At 54.7% G+C, this 15,000-nt stretch overlaps 1 protein-coding gene across 1 annotated transcript in view; it reads right to left on the bottom strand.

Moving 5' to 3' along the window:
* The window catches only part of LOC132464162 (contactin-3-like), a 39,638-nt gene extending 24,766 nt beyond the window's left edge, over positions 1-14,872 (bottom strand). The window contains exons 1-9 of the mRNA XM_060060388.1: positions 14,673-14,872; positions 13,379-13,481; positions 12,416-12,599; positions 10,600-10,736; positions 7,958-8,130; positions 6,749-6,853; positions 5,408-5,535; positions 3,750-3,919; positions 1,721-1,838 (exon numbers count right to left, since the gene is read on the bottom strand). Coding sequence (XP_059916371.1) covers positions 1,721-1,838; positions 3,750-3,919; positions 5,408-5,535; positions 6,749-6,853; positions 7,958-8,130; positions 10,600-10,736; positions 12,416-12,539 — 955 coding nt within the window. The 5' untranslated portion in view covers positions 12,540-12,599; positions 13,379-13,481; positions 14,673-14,872. The remainder of the gene's footprint in view (positions 1-1,720; positions 1,839-3,749; positions 3,920-5,407; positions 5,536-6,748; positions 6,854-7,957; positions 8,131-10,599; positions 10,737-12,415; positions 12,600-13,378; positions 13,482-14,672) is intronic.
* Positions 14,873-15,000: the final 128 nt, after the last annotated feature.

Genomic DNA, 15,000 nt, shown 5'->3' with positions numbered 1-15,000 from the left:
AGAGAGGGAGAGAGAGAGAGTGGGGGGAGAGAGGGGGAGAGAGAGAAAGAGAGAGAGAGAGAGAGACAGACAGACAGACAGACAGACAGACAGACAGACAGACAGACAGACAGACAGACAGACAGACAGACAGACAGACAGACAGACAGACAGACAGACAGACAGAGTGCGAGGCCCCTCTCAGCGGTCCTGATATCAGTATCCCGACTGCCGGGGTTTCATCTTAATCTCCGGTTAAGGGAGGTCCTATTTCTTACGGCGTACTCGACCCCGTCCGGCCCGAAGCCGACAGCTCCCCGCCGGCACAAAATAAAGATATGGATCCAACCTTTTCACAACTTGACACCCAAATCGTCGCTCACCCCGTGTGACATTTAGCAGATGCGCTGGGTGGGGCGCGCCGGCCCGGGCGGCCATTGATCGGAGCTACAGACACTGCTCATCGACACGGCGCCCCTCGCCGCCGCCACGCTCCAACGAGGAGCAGATATGTTTCATTAGCCCAATCTCCCGGCCCATCTGCTGCTTAATTAGTCTGACTCTGCTGGTGCAGAGCTAGCCGCGGCGCGATGCTAGGTGATGGCGTGTAACTCTGGTGTTGTAATGAGTCTTGTACCACGGAACGAGTATTAATATCGGGCTTTTGTACGGAGCTACAGGTATTTTGATACAAAGCGCAGATGTTTCTTTTAATCAAGGAGTTTTTTTCAATAAATGAGTAGGAACGCATTGAAAGGAGCTTTTTTGGCAACGCCCAATTACTAAGCTAAGAAAAACGATTTACCAAAATAACACTACACAACATAACTGACAGGCTAAGAGCTTACCCCTTTTGATAAAAAGTAGAATCAGAACTTTTGGAAACTACGATTATGCCCATATACACTTTTATGCAAAGTAAACATATTTTGATTCCAAACTGTAATGAGTCACCAAAATGAATAATCTGAGTGCAAAAACGCAATCCTCTGTGTCGCCAAATGTCAGCCTTTATAAGGCCCAAATAGATTACGCCTTTTCTCCCAGAGCCTCCATTAAAAAGCCATTTTTAATATTCACACAGAGGACACCAAAATCACAACAGAAAAACCACTCAGAGACAAGGACGGCCACGACGGCATCGCTGACACGTTACACTTTGGGTCGAGATGTGCGTCAGACAAAGAGGGGGAAGGCTTGTGGCTCAGGAGGTAGAGCGGGTTGGCTGGTAACCGAAAGGTTGATAGTTCGATCCCCCGGCTCCTCCTAGCTAGCTAGAGTGTCGAGGTGTCCCTGAGCGAGACACCTCACCCTGAAGGGCTGGGTATGGCACCACGCAGACGCTTCGACGCAGTCGTGAACCTGTTTTGGTTCTGCGTCGGGTTGTAGTTAGCGGACCAATCACAGCCATTGCTGGTGCGTCTCCTCGACAGAAAATTACAAACTCAGAGAGGGTCTGCAAGGACGCAATGGGTCCGTAAAACTCCTTGCTTTGCGTCGACGTGGAACCATCATCAGCCCTTAACTGCTCCTGACGAGCTGGCTGTCGCCCTGCGCCGTCAGTGTGTGAACGTGTGCATGAATGGGTGAATGTTGGGCGATATTGTAAAGCTTTGATTGGCCACTGGTTAGAATAGAGCTCCGTTGACCATTTGCAAAGTCACCCCGGGCTGCGGCCCCAAAGTCCCCCAGAGCTCACGGGCGATCGGCGAAACGGCGGCGGGCGAAACCGTGGGCGTACCTTTGACCACCAGCACGGCCACGGCCGACAGGCTCTCCACGTCGGTGTCCACCACGCAGATGTACTTCCCCGCGTGGCTCAGCTCGATGTTCCTGATCATCAGATCCCCCGCCGACCTCTGCCGGGAGAGGAAGAGGAAGAGGCAGACGATGAGGACGACAGAGAGATGGAGAAAAAAACAAGGGGCTCCGCGTGCCGCAGGAAGAGCGGGGCCCTTCCACGTCCTCCGCTGAGTGAGGGAGGGGGCCGACCGCTCACACACCTGCGGTGGCGTTGATGCGCGGCTGCGGCGGCGTTAGGGGGGGAACCACACCTCATCGTTACTGATGTAATTAGGGACAGAAATGTCGGCCGCGTAAAGATTGATGTGGAAGTTTTGGGCTCAGTGCGCGGCTGACAGGAGAACACAGGGCGCTTTAAACCGCCTCCTCTCCGACTCTCTCTCACCGAGGTCTTTACGAGATTCCGTTAAAATACAAAAAAAGAGGGAATTTCTCGTTTTTTTGGGGGACGCGTGCGGGTGCAGGATTCGGCTTGGTTAGATTTACTAAAAGAAACGAAGGCTGACTAGATTCTCATCTAAGCAGACGTGTGCTAGCAGCAAATGGAGAATTAGTGGAGAATCCTCTCTGGGCTTTGGCAGGGAGAACGACACCGGGGCCAAGTTGGTTTAATTATGGAAATGAATTCCTTGAAGCAGTGAACTTAAGTTGATCATCTCATTGGACGGGGGACATTATCCTGCGATTCAGATGGAATCTCATTCCAGATAAGAACTCTGTCACACAGCCGTTCACACATGCATGGAAACACGCTTACACACATTTGCGCATGCAAACACTCACACGCACATACCCACGAATACACACTGAGTTGCTTTCTTTCATTTTCCATTCACAGCACCCTTATACATATTAAAAATAATACCAAACACTGCAGTGTTTATGTAATTTTTCATCACAACAAACATATTCAATACAAACACGAAATGCATAGAAACACACACAAACACACACACACACACTCACACACATTCTGGCGTGGTCTGTAATTTTTCATCACAACAAACATATTCATATTAAATACAAACACACATAAACGCATCAAAACACACACACATTGTGGCGCGTCATCATTCATCACAGCACATAAACATGTCAAATGTAAGACACATCCAATCACACACACACACACACACACACACACACACACACACACACACACACACACACACACACACACACACACACACACACACACACACACACACACACACACACACACACACACACACACACACACACGGATTTGCGTAATCCCCTGACGCGGGGGCGATCGGGGGGGCTGAGACAGCGCCTCAGACGGGCCCCCGTCCCTCTGAAACAGCTCTGCCACGATGACGTCATGTGTTCCCCCTGCATCCCGCGCGCCCCGGCCCAGCGGGGCCGACGAACCCGGGGACGCGGAGCGGGAGGCGCGCCGCGGGACGGCTAAATGACGCGGGGTTACTCTACAAACTGGGCGCCAGGTGTATGTTTTGGGTCGGCGTCCCGCGCGGGGCGAGTGTTGGTAGTGCGGGGTCACCAGCCTCTTCCACCCTGAGAGCTACTTCAGGGGTACTGAGGCGTACGAAGGCCACCCGGGTTGATACTCGCTTCTGAAGTAACACATCTGCTCAGTTTGCCTTCAGTTATATATTACTATTAATGATTAATGATACTCATCTACGTGAAGACATGTTAATTAATTAAGTCATGTCAATGATTTCCCAGAATAATTATCAAGAATGCCTTAAAAAAGGTGGGAGAGTTGTTCCAGAATGAGTAGTGCTGTGTTTAGTACCGGCCCGCGGGCCCCTCATGTGGTCCTTGGACCCCCTGGAGGCCGCGGGCGCTGAGTTGGTGACCCCTGGTCCAGCGGGACGCTCTCTTCCTCAACACTTCACACAACCTCCCCCCCCCCCCCCACCTAGGAGCGCTAGACGAATAGCCCTCCTGGAGGAGGTAACGCGCGGTGGCGGGCCACTCACCCCCCCCAGCAGCTCAAAGTGGCGGTCTCCCTTGGCGATGAGCTGGCCGTTGAAGGCCCAGGAGAAGGAGACGTCCAGGACGGGGTCGCTGACCACCTGGCAGGGGAGCACCAGGCTGCGGCCCACCGTCACCTCCGCGTCCGCCGGGCCCTGCACGATCCGGGTGGGGTCTGCACACACACACGCGCACACGCACACGCACACGCACACACACACACAGGAAACGCACATGCCCCCCCACACACACACACACACACACACACACACACACACACACACACACACACAGGGGCAGACACACACACACAATGGCGCCATTGACGTCAGAACAGCGGACAAGCGTCACTCTGTATTTTTTCGAGCCTCACTGAAAGCTGCGGGAGAACCTGGGAGTGCGAAGCGGCTCTCCGGCAGGAGCAATCACCCCCACACGGCGAACGGTTGGTCACCTGGTGAAAGAACGAACCCGATCGCACCGTCTGCTCCTACGAAGGAGCCAACAACGGACAAAAACACTGCCTCCCTTTTCTATCGCAAGCTGAAATCCTCTGGCTTTGTGTGTGTGTGTGTGTGTGTGTGTGTGTGTGTGTGTGTGTGTGTGTGTGTGTGTGTGTGTGTGTGTGTGTGTGTGTGTGTGTGTGTGTGTGTGTGTGTGTGTGTGCTTGATTATGTGTGTGCATGTGTGTGTGTGTGTGTGTGTGTGTGTGGGTGTGTGTTTGCTTGATTATGTGTGTTTGCTTGATTATGTGTGTGTGTGTGTGTGTGTGTGTGGGCGAATGTGTGGACGTGCGTGTGTGTGTGTGTGTGTCCTCCTATGTGTGTGTGTGTGTTGGGGGGAGAGGGGGCTTCGTCATGGTGCTGTGATAACACAGAGGCTGACGCAAACGGCCTCACCCACACTTTGGTCGTAGCCGACAAGAGGAGTAATCTCGGGTAATCCTGAGAGCTATTATCACGAGACGCGCTATCAGACAACAGCATCGGGACACTGTTGTTATTCATGTTGCCGGGGAGAAACGTGCCCGGCGTTCTTAATTAGCGGCGGGAAGCCAAAGCAAGAGACACCGCCCGGCTCCATTGATCTCCGGGATCGCCGGGAAGGCATCGAGCGCTGGAGACAAATCACAGCCGCGTAAATCAACCCTCCGTCTTCCACTTTGCCGCAAAAGCAGCATTGTTCCAGCGTCAATAGCACCCCTCCACTGCACCTCTATCGCCGCCATCGACACGCTTTCATTTGTCTCCGTAAATTGCCGGTTTCAAGCACCTGTAAAGAAGCACCTGTAAGGAAAACAATGATGGAGTCGTTTCCTCAACCCTTTTGGAGTGCGTTACGGCGGCGGCTTTAAGACGTGAGCAGACAAAAACAACTCAATAACAGAGCCGACCTCGGAGGTAGGGCGAGCTGCGATAAGGATGGCTGGGTTTTTTGTCTTACTTCTGAAAATGAACGAAACAAATGTGTTTTTCCAGAGGCGCGGGCAACCGGTGGGAAAATAAAACCGAACAAAGGGAGATGTTTACCGTCGATTCGTCCCTCCGAAACGATTTCTCATTCCGCATCTCTCGGGAAGATTTACGTTTATTAAAAGTTGGAAATGGATTGCTTGTTATTAAACGCCGTCACCGCCCGGCGCGGTGTACCTGCGGGAACGTACCTGTCACCAGCAGTCTGCCCGTGGTGCTCGCCATGCCGAAGCGGTTCCTGGCGAAGCAGCTGTAGCTGCCGGCGTCAGAGCGCGTGACGTTGGCCAGCCGCAGCGCCCCGTCGGCGGACAGCGTGACCCTGGGGAGGGCAGAGCAGGGCGTCACCTCTCACACAGCGGCTAGCTTGGCTAGCGTCTAGTGTGTATTGTGGGTCTAGTGTGGGTCTAGTTTGTGTAATGTGTGTAGTGTGTGCCCAGTGTGTGTCTAGCGGGTTTGTTTAATGTGTGTGTATTATACGTGTGTGTGCCTGCGTTTGTGGATGTTAAGGGGAGATACGTGTCAGAAATAGAAGGAGTGTGATGCAACACTTTAAAACAAAGGCTTGACGATTAGGAAATTAAGATTAGCATTTGTACAACGATTAGAATGATCAATGGCTTTGATGTTCACACCCATTCTTTGTGTGTGTGTGTGTGTGTGTGTGTGTGTGTGTGTGTGTGTGTGTGTGTGTGTGTGTGTGTGTGTGTGTGTGTGTGTGTGTGTGTGTGTGTGTGTGTGTGTGTGTGTGTGTGTGTGTGTGCCTTTATGGTAATGGAGAGAGATATGTGGGAGTAAGAAATAGTAGAAGTGTGATGGTAAACTCTCATAAATTTTCTTTACAAAAGTATAAAACTAAATTATTGAAATTTCTATTACATTGTCAATCGAACATCTCTTGTATCACAACAATAAATGTGACGATAGAATGAGCTTTCATCTGAAGTTTTCTAGTTTGTCAGTGTGTGTGTGGCATGACTGCCTGCGTGTGTGTGTGTGTGTGTGTGTGTGCATGACTGCCTGCGTGTGTGTGTGTGTGTGTGTGCATGACTGCCTGCGTGCGTGTGTGTGTGTGTGTGTGTATGTGCGTGTGTGTGTGTGTATGTGCGTGTGTGTGTACGTGTGTGGGGGGTGGTTTGTTTATGGAAGGCGTTAATAATTGAGGGTCGAAGAAAATGATTGTAAGATGATCTATGGCTCGGATGTTGACGCGTGTGTGTGTGTGTGTGTGTGCATTAATGCATTGCATGTGTGTGTTCACGCGTGCGTCTGGGTGCATGCGTGTCTGTGCATGTGAATGCCATCCAGCTCGCCTCAGCTTGTGTGTGTGTGTGTGTGTGCATGCGTCCTTGTCTGTGCATGAATGTGTGTATGCGTGGGAATGCCTGCCAGCACGCCAACGCGCGCGTGTGTGTGTGTCGGTGATGTGTGTGCGGGAAAGCCATCTGCATGTGTGTGTGTGTGCATTGTGAATGCCTTCCAGTGCACGCTCACGTGCACGTGCTTGTGTGTGTGTGTGTTGATGGGGCGGCCACCTGTCGTTGGTGTGGATGGGCAGGGTCCCCTTCTTCCACAGGATGCTGGCCAGGGGGTACGCCTGGGGCCGGCAGTCCAGGGTGACGGTGGAGCCCCGCCTTGGCCTTCAGCAGCGCCCGCAGCAGGTTCCCCGTGAAGTCCGGGGGGCGAGGCTGTGGACCGGGAGAGACCGCAGACGGACCCTCGTCAGCAGTCGCCACAACGCCCCCGCTGCTTAGGCTCTGACCCGCACGCGCCCGGGGACACAACGACGGCACGCACGCACGCACGCACGCACGCACGCACGCACGCACGCACGCACGCACGCACGCACGCACGCACGCACGCACGCACGCACGCACGCACGCACGCACGCACGCACGCACGCACGCACGCACGCACGCACGCACGCACGCACGCACGCACGCACGCACGCACGCACGCACGCACGCACGCACGCACGCACGCACGCACAGCACGCACGCACGCACGCACGCACGCACGCACTGCACGCACGCACGCACGCACGCACGCACGCACGCACACGCACGCACGCACGCACGCACGCACGCACGCACGCACGCACGCACGCACGCACGCACGCACGCACGCACGCACGCACGCACGCACGCACGCACGCACGCACGCACGCACGCACGCACGCACGCACGCACGCACGCACGCACGCACGCACGCACGCACCACCGCTGAGAACACAACCTCACCGCAGCGCTTCTCTGGAGGGCCGAACGACCGTCGTACTCACAGGAGATGTTTTAAACGGTTCTTCACCGTAAAATAGCACAGAATAACAGATCGGGATGCAAATCCGACGATTTACTTGAGACAGATGTTGTCTTTTAAGTGGGCAAAAGTACAAAGTGACTGATGATAGGAATCGTATGAAGGCAACGGGAAGGAAAAGCTTATCCGCCTCTTTTTCGATAACTTTGTCATTCGCTCCCCCTCAAGGGGGGGTGTTAAAGTCAACCGTGGATCTCCTCCCATCTATCATCCTCCCTCCTTAGAACCCGCCTGAGGAGGAAGAACCCCCGTATCAAGATCGAAAAATGAAGAATATGTTTGACCGCACGCAACCGGTCTCCCCCTCCTTCCCCATTATCCAATAATCCCCCCAACCCTTTAAGACGACAGCGCAGATGACCTTTAAGATCCCCCCCGTGCGACGCCGCCGTCAAGAGGGTTTTCCTTTGTAGCGTTTTATTTACGTGGAGGATTGATAAGCGAGCGGCGGCGGCGCGGCGAGCGTACCAAGGACCATGAGCTCGGCGCCGAAGTACACGGAGCCGTGCTTGTTCTCCGCCACGCACTGGTACATCCCGCCGTCCGAGAGGGTCACCACGGCGATGGTCAGAACCCCCTCCTCAACGTGGATCCGGTCCTGTGAGGAGGAGGAGGGGGAGGGGGGGGAGGAGGAGGAGGAGGGGGAGGAGGAGGAGGAGGGAGAGGGGGAGGAGGAGAGGAGGAGGAGGGAGAGGAGAGGAGGGAGAGGAGGAGGAGGAGGAGAAGGGAGAGGAGGAGAAGGGAGAGGAGGAGAAAAGGGAGAGGAGGAGGAGGAGGGAGAGGGGGAGGAGGAGGAGGAGGGAGAGGGGGAGGAGGAGAGGAGAGGAGGGAGAGGAGGAGGAGGGAGAGGAGGAGGAGGAGGAGAAGGGAGAGGAGGAGAAGGAGAGGAGGAGAAGGGAGAGGAGGAGGAGGAGGAGAGGGGGAGGAGGAGGAGGAGGGAGAGGGGGAGGAGGGAGGAGGAGGGGTAGGGGAGGAGGAGGAGGGAGAGGAGGGGGAGGAGGAGGGAGAGGAGGGGGAGGAGGAGGGGGAGGAGGGGGGAGAGGAGGGGGAGGAGGGAGGAGAAGGAGGATGAAAATATATTAACATTTATGTTTGGTTTGAGAAATGGATTTCTCGTCAGATCAAGAGAAAATATTCTACACTTCAAGGGTGTGTGTGTGTGTGTGTGTATTGTGTGATTAGTGTGTGTGCGTGGAATGAATGCGAGCCTGTGTGTGTTTATGTACGTGTGTGTGTGTGTGTGTGTGTGTCTATGTGAATGTGTGTGTGTGGGTGTCAATGCTGGGTGAATCTGAGGGTGTGTCTCTTAAGCGTCTGTGTGCGTGTGCATGTGTGCGTGTGCATGTGTGTGTAGTGTGCGCCCGTGTGTATCTTTTGATCCCCAACTCGACAGGAGACAGTTTGAAGTGTTTCTCGCTGCTGTTTTCAGGGGCCCCCCCACTCGCGATGTGAACCGACCCCCGCTGACCACGCCCGCGTTCACGTTCGCCACTCCATCCCGTAAACAGCTCTCGTTGTGAGTGTGTTTGAGTGTGTTGTGTGTTTTTATTGTGTGTTTTTTTGTGGGGCGAGGCTCCGGTCGTCTCGCACACATTCTGTCATTTTAATTGAACAAAAAATAGAAAAGCCCTTTGGAAATATATATTTTTTTGGGGGGGTGGGAGGAAGAAAATAAAAAAACCCAAGTGGGGCGGTTCAATTAGAAAAAAAACCTGTAATGAGCGCTCTGGAGGTGTGGGTGGGAGATCGGTGAGGACCGACGCCCCACTTGGGCCGGTGAGATACGGCGAAGCAGGGAGGGGCGGGGCTGAGCAAGGTGTCCGTCCGCGCGTCCGTTTCACAGCAGATTAAACCCTTTGTCCCTCACTGTGCTCCTGAGCCTCATGAATAATCAACTAAAGCAGGGGCTCCACTGGATGAGGACGGAGAGCTCCTGGGAGCCTCACTCATCTCTCTCTCTCTCTCTCTCTCTCTCTCTCTCTCTCTCCTCGTCTCTCTCTCTCTCTCTCTCTCTCTCTCTCCTCTCTCTCTCTCTCTCTCTCTCTCTCTCTCTCTCTCTCTCTCCTCTCTCTCTCTCTCTCTCTCTCTAGACCTCCATTTCTCTGTATCTCCTCCGTCTCCATCTCTCTAGCTCAGTTTCTTTCAATCTCTCTCTCTCTCTGCATCTCTCCCCCTCCCTGTCTCCCTTGCGTGCCTGCAATCTCTCCCTCTCCAGCTCCCTCAGTGTTTCTCTCTTTTCTCTCTCCCTCTCTGCCTGTGCCTCACCTTCCCCTCTCTCTCACACACTATCTCCATATCTATGTCTCTCTCACTCTCTTGCATGAGTGCCGTCTCTCTCTCTAGCCTTCTGTGTATCTCTGCCTGCGCCTCTCTCTCTCTCTCTCCTCTCTCTCCTCTCTCTCTCTCTCTCTCTCTCTATCTCTCTCCCTCTCCCTCGTAGTGTTATCTGCCAGGAAGGGGCAGAGAGAGAGAGAGAGAGAGAGAGAGAGAGAGAGAGAGAGAGAGAGAGAGAGAGAGAGGGGAGGAGCTGCGGTCTCATCCATGTCTTCGCGCTTTCATCACCGCTTACACCTCGCTGAGGTGTGTGTACCCAGGGGGCCCAGAGCTGCCGCTCACCTGCCCCCCACCCCCCTCCTCACCCCCTCCCCTCAGCCCCGCCTCCCCTCACCCCCGCCTCCCCCTCACCCCCAACCCTGCCATCGTCTCCCAACGAAAACCAATGAGCAGCTCGATCTGCCCAATAGGACGCCCATAAAGAAAGAACAAAAGACCCAATAGCAGGAGGTGGACCCCATGGGGGGCGGGAGTCAGCGTGGGTGTGGTGTGTTTGTGTGGGAAGGTGTGTGGTGTGTGTGCGTGTGTGTTTGTGTGCGTGTGTGGTACCTCCAGGTCCAGGGGCAGCCCGTTCCTCAGCCAGGTATGTGTTTGTGTTTGTGTGCGTGTGTGCGTGCGTGCCCGTGCGTGTGCGCCCGTGCGTGCGTGCGTGCGTGCGTGCGTGCGTGCGTGCGTGCGTGCGTGCGTGCGTGCGTGCCCGTGCGTGCGTGTGCGCCCGTGCGTGCGCCCCCACCTGCAGCTCCAGCGGCTCCCCGTTCCTCAGCCAGCTGTAGGAGGGCTTGGGTTTGCCGTTGGCCCGGCACTCCCACTGCAGCCGCTCCTCTATGGCCAGGGCCGTGTCCTTCATGGTCTGCACCCACTGGGGCTTGGCTGGGGGGGGGGGGGGGCACATCGATTAAACACAGCCCATGAACCCCCCCCGAGGGGAGGGGGGTGATGAATGTTTCTCTCTCTCAGTGGGAGGGTTCCACTTTATAGTACACTATATATATATTTAAATGAGGTGCACGGGGATACACCGGATTTTAGCTTTTTAGCAAAGCACGTTGTTCAACCGTATTGTCAGAGGAAACAGATATCACAGAGGAAATGTGAGTGAGCGTGTGTATGCGTGCGTGTGTATTTGTGTGTGTGCGCGTGTACGTGAGTATGTGCGCGTGTGTGTATCTGTACGTAAGTGTGTGTCTGTGTGTGTGTGTGTGTGTGTGTTTGTTATCTGTACGTGTGTGTCTGTGTGCGTGTGTGTTTGTTATCTGAACGTGAGTGTCTGTGTCTGTGTGTGTGTGTATGTGTACATGAGTATGTGCGTATGCGTACGTGAGTGAGTGCGTGTGTGTGTGTGCCATGTGTGTGTGTGTGGGGTGCACAGCGCGCCCTCACATCTGTGAGTAAGCGAGCCGACAGAGGGGAGCCGGGCCTGCGCCGCCGTAGCTCGCCGCGACGCTAACTGGGTCAGCACCTGGGAGCGCGTCAGGATTAGCACCGCGGCGCGCGCCACAGAGAGCCCGCGAAAAACACAGGAAGCTCCACCCCCCCCCCCCCCCCCCCCCCCCCTGCGCCGCGTGAGGGGGCGGAGCCGACACACAGCCCCCCCCCCCCCCTTCCTCCCATCCCCGGGCGCCACCTTTACCGTGGTTACCGCTACTCAGAGCCCGTCTCTGACTGGGGGCGCGGCCGACAGGGGCGACATCGCCTGCCTCTCACCCCGGCGTGGCGTTGGGGTTCGGGGCCGTATCGGCGTTTCATTAAGCGGTATCAGTAAGCTCATTAGGCGGCGTCGGCGTGCCGAGTTCACGTCTCAGGTGTGTGCGGTTCTGTCGGCTCAATTAGCGCCGGGCGTGTTTTTATTCGGCTCTCCGACGCCGCGACACCCCGCGAGACTCAGGGCTGAGGCTGTGCTGTGAGGTTTATAAAAACAAACCCGTCTCGTTTATCTCTTACTTGCGTGCGCCCGCGATGGAGACTCTTTATTTAATTTCCCGCCTTTAACCGTATTATCCGACCTGATTCTGTTATTAACACCTGCTGTCGATGCGTCGCGTCCTACCTTCCAAATGTTTCACTTAAAGTGCTGAACGGAATGATCGAGGTATTGAAACCCCGATTACATTAAGAACATTAAATACATTAAACAGCAACCCAACACTGGCAGCGTCGCATCGCTGCTGCCGGGTTTCCTCTTTCCAGACACTTTCCCGTCGGTTTTCACTGTCCTGTCGCAAAGCAACAAGCGCACACCGTAATACACACATCGGGATACACAAACCCACCCCACAGGGCAGGGTAGTCCAGTGGTTAGGGGGTTAACTCCAGCCGGAAGGTTTTAGGCTCGAACCCCCAAATATCTGCCGTCTATCTGCCGGAACCTGACGGAGCAAGACCACCCTTCACTCCTACCTGCTTGTCACGGTTTAAAAAAAAATAATGAATTAATATACGTTGCTTTGGACAAAAGCGTTTCCTAAAAAAAATCCCAAAAAGCGTAAAGCGGTTCTGAGGCGGGACGCGTGTCAGGCTGCGGGTTCCACGGCGGGTTCCACGGCGGTTACCGTAGAAGGCCAGGCGTCCGGCAGCGGTGTTCCGGCCCATCCGGTTCTCCCGCCACGCACTCGTAGCCGCCCATGTCGTCCTGCTGGAAGCTGGGATCTCCAGCACGGCGTTGGAGTACTTCATCTTCACCTTGCTGGGGAAGGGCACCCGTTGGCACGCTTCCAGGTCAGCTCTGGGACAGGGCTGGGGGGGGGGAGGGAGGGGAGGGAGGGAGGGGGGGAAGCGGGGGGAGGGAGGGAGGGAGGGGGGAGCGGGGGAGGGAGGGGGGAGCGGGGGGAGGGAGGGGCGGAGGGGGGAGGGGAGGGAGGGGGGGAGAGGGGGGAGGGAGGGAGGGAGATATAGAGAGTGAGTAAGAAAGATAGATAGAGAGAGAGAGATGGAGACAGAGGTAGGGAGAGGGAGAGAGAGGGAGGAGAGCAAAAGAGAGAGAGAGAGAGAGAGAGAGAGAGAGAGAGATGAGAGAGAGAGAGAGAGAGAGAGAGAGAGAGAGGAGAGAGAGAGAGAGAGAGAGAGGAGAGAGAGAGAGAGAGAGATGAGAGAGAAGAGAGAGAGAGAGAGAGAGGTAAAGCCAGATGAAAACGGGCCGAGTGTAATGGTGTCTTTTGATGTAAGCACGTTTAAAAGCTTTTCCAATCAGCGGTCGCTTTCGGCTCACGCTGAGAGATTGTCGGATGGTATTTGCGGCGTGTGCAGAAGTGTTGGAGGCATGGGAAGAATTCGCACTGCAGTGAAGTGCTTTCAGAACCGCTCGGGGAAGGGGGGCTAGGAAACACTCAAGCGCAGTCACGCAACCTTTACAGGCAGAGAAACGCACTCGTTGTTCGGACTAATTAAGGGGAGATGCCACCCGTCACAAAGCAGAAATGCGGTTATTACTTCAGAGAATAAAGGGACTTTTCCCACTGAGCTCAATAATCATAATTCAGGAGACTGTAAACACACGTGAAGTAAAGCCGACTCACTTCCCAAGGGCAAAACACTCGAGAGAGACTGTTGATCCTTTGGCGGCGGGCACGTTGTCGGGGAAATGAACTTCTATTTTGGGCTCGTACTCGCCCATCACGTCTGCGGGAAAAAGCAAAGCACAAAACACCAGCCTGCTCAGTCCTCCATTATGCATGAGGCGTGACGCGCGACAGGCGCCGCGACGCACGCGGAGAAACAACAACAGCAGCCGGGGACACAGCCAAGCTGGGGAGTCAACGGGCCCAGAACAAACACCCTGCGTTGGGCCGGGAGAGAGGCGCTCCAGGCCCCCGGTGTTGGGATTCGATTAGGGGACTCGTCCAGCGGACTCAATTTGAAAATATTGGAACACTCGAAATTGTTCGTTTAACTGCGGGAGAAGCACAATGTCGGTGATTGATGAATCGTTAAAACTAAACAAAGGCTTTTTTCTTAGACCAGAACGAAGAGGAATGAAAAGTGGGGCTTTATTTAACCAGGTAAAAGTCTCATCGAGATATAAAATCTGGGGGATTTGAACCAACACAGTATGGGGTCTAAAACAGATGAGGAAAAGTCAAACACATAGCTCGGTTTCAGTAAATTCAGACCCTTATGTTTAGCCAAAATTGTTCGTCATGAGCCTAGAAAGCATAAGGGGTCTCGAACCCTCGCGCAGAAGGGATCTGGCTCAACACGCAGGCCCGCTCGACTTATCAGCTAATGTTTAATTCATCACAAATAAAAAGGCCGATGTTAAATTTTCTCTGCTTTTCCGAGACGGCGTGAAGGCTGAGAGAAACTCGCCGCCGCAGAGATTTGGCACGAGAATTCCCCTGGAAGCCGAGTGAAGGGCTTTTAAAGAGGAGGAAAGAGTGGGAAAAAGTGCTGGGACAGCACTGAAGGAGATTTAGGGTGCATTATTTACTGGCCTACATTGCGATGTTTACCAAATGGCCGCACCATTCTTTTAATGCCACGACGATGCATCAAGTGCAGTTAAAGTAGCGGCTGCGATAAATATTTCAGCGCCCGTCCTTAAATATGCCCTACTGACGGTAAACGTCTCGGGAATGCTCTCAAAGTGTGTTTTACCGTATGAAAAACAGAATCTGCATCGCACCGCTAGAACGCGGGCCGCGTGATCAATATACTTTTGGTACTGTGACAATAAACACACTCGGGCGTGGTTCCGAGCGGATCATGAAGCGATGGCAGCGAGTCAATTGAACCCAAAGGGGATCGATACTGGAGGGATTAGGGCACCGTGTGAAGCCGTTACCGCCGCCGGGCCCCCGTCTCTCTACCTACCGCCCGACCGGAGGATCAGAGAGGTGGGCGAGCTCTGCACTTTGCCCTTGGTGACGCTGTTCATCACCACGCAGGTGTAGTTCCCCACGTCCGACGGGTCCACCTTGGCGATGTACAGGTTCCCCGTCTTCTGGGACACGAAGCGCCGGTGGTCCTGCTGCACGAAGTAGGGGTACTCGTTGAAGACCCAGGCGTACGTCAGGTCTGGGGGGGGGGGGGGGGGGGGGGGGGGAGGCACAGGGAGCCAATCACAGCAGAGCACACACCGGGGTCAGCTTAGAGAGACCAGGGGGAATGGAGGAGCGCGGTGAACTACCTACAAACACGT

Source organism: Gadus macrocephalus, chromosome 1 (genome assembly GCF_031168955.1).
Source record: "Gadus macrocephalus chromosome 1, ASM3116895v1".
In the NCBI taxonomy this organism is placed as follows: Eukaryota; Metazoa; Chordata; class Actinopteri; order Gadiformes; family Gadidae; genus Gadus; species Gadus macrocephalus.
This window is presented reverse-complemented; position numbering and strand designations above follow the sequence as displayed.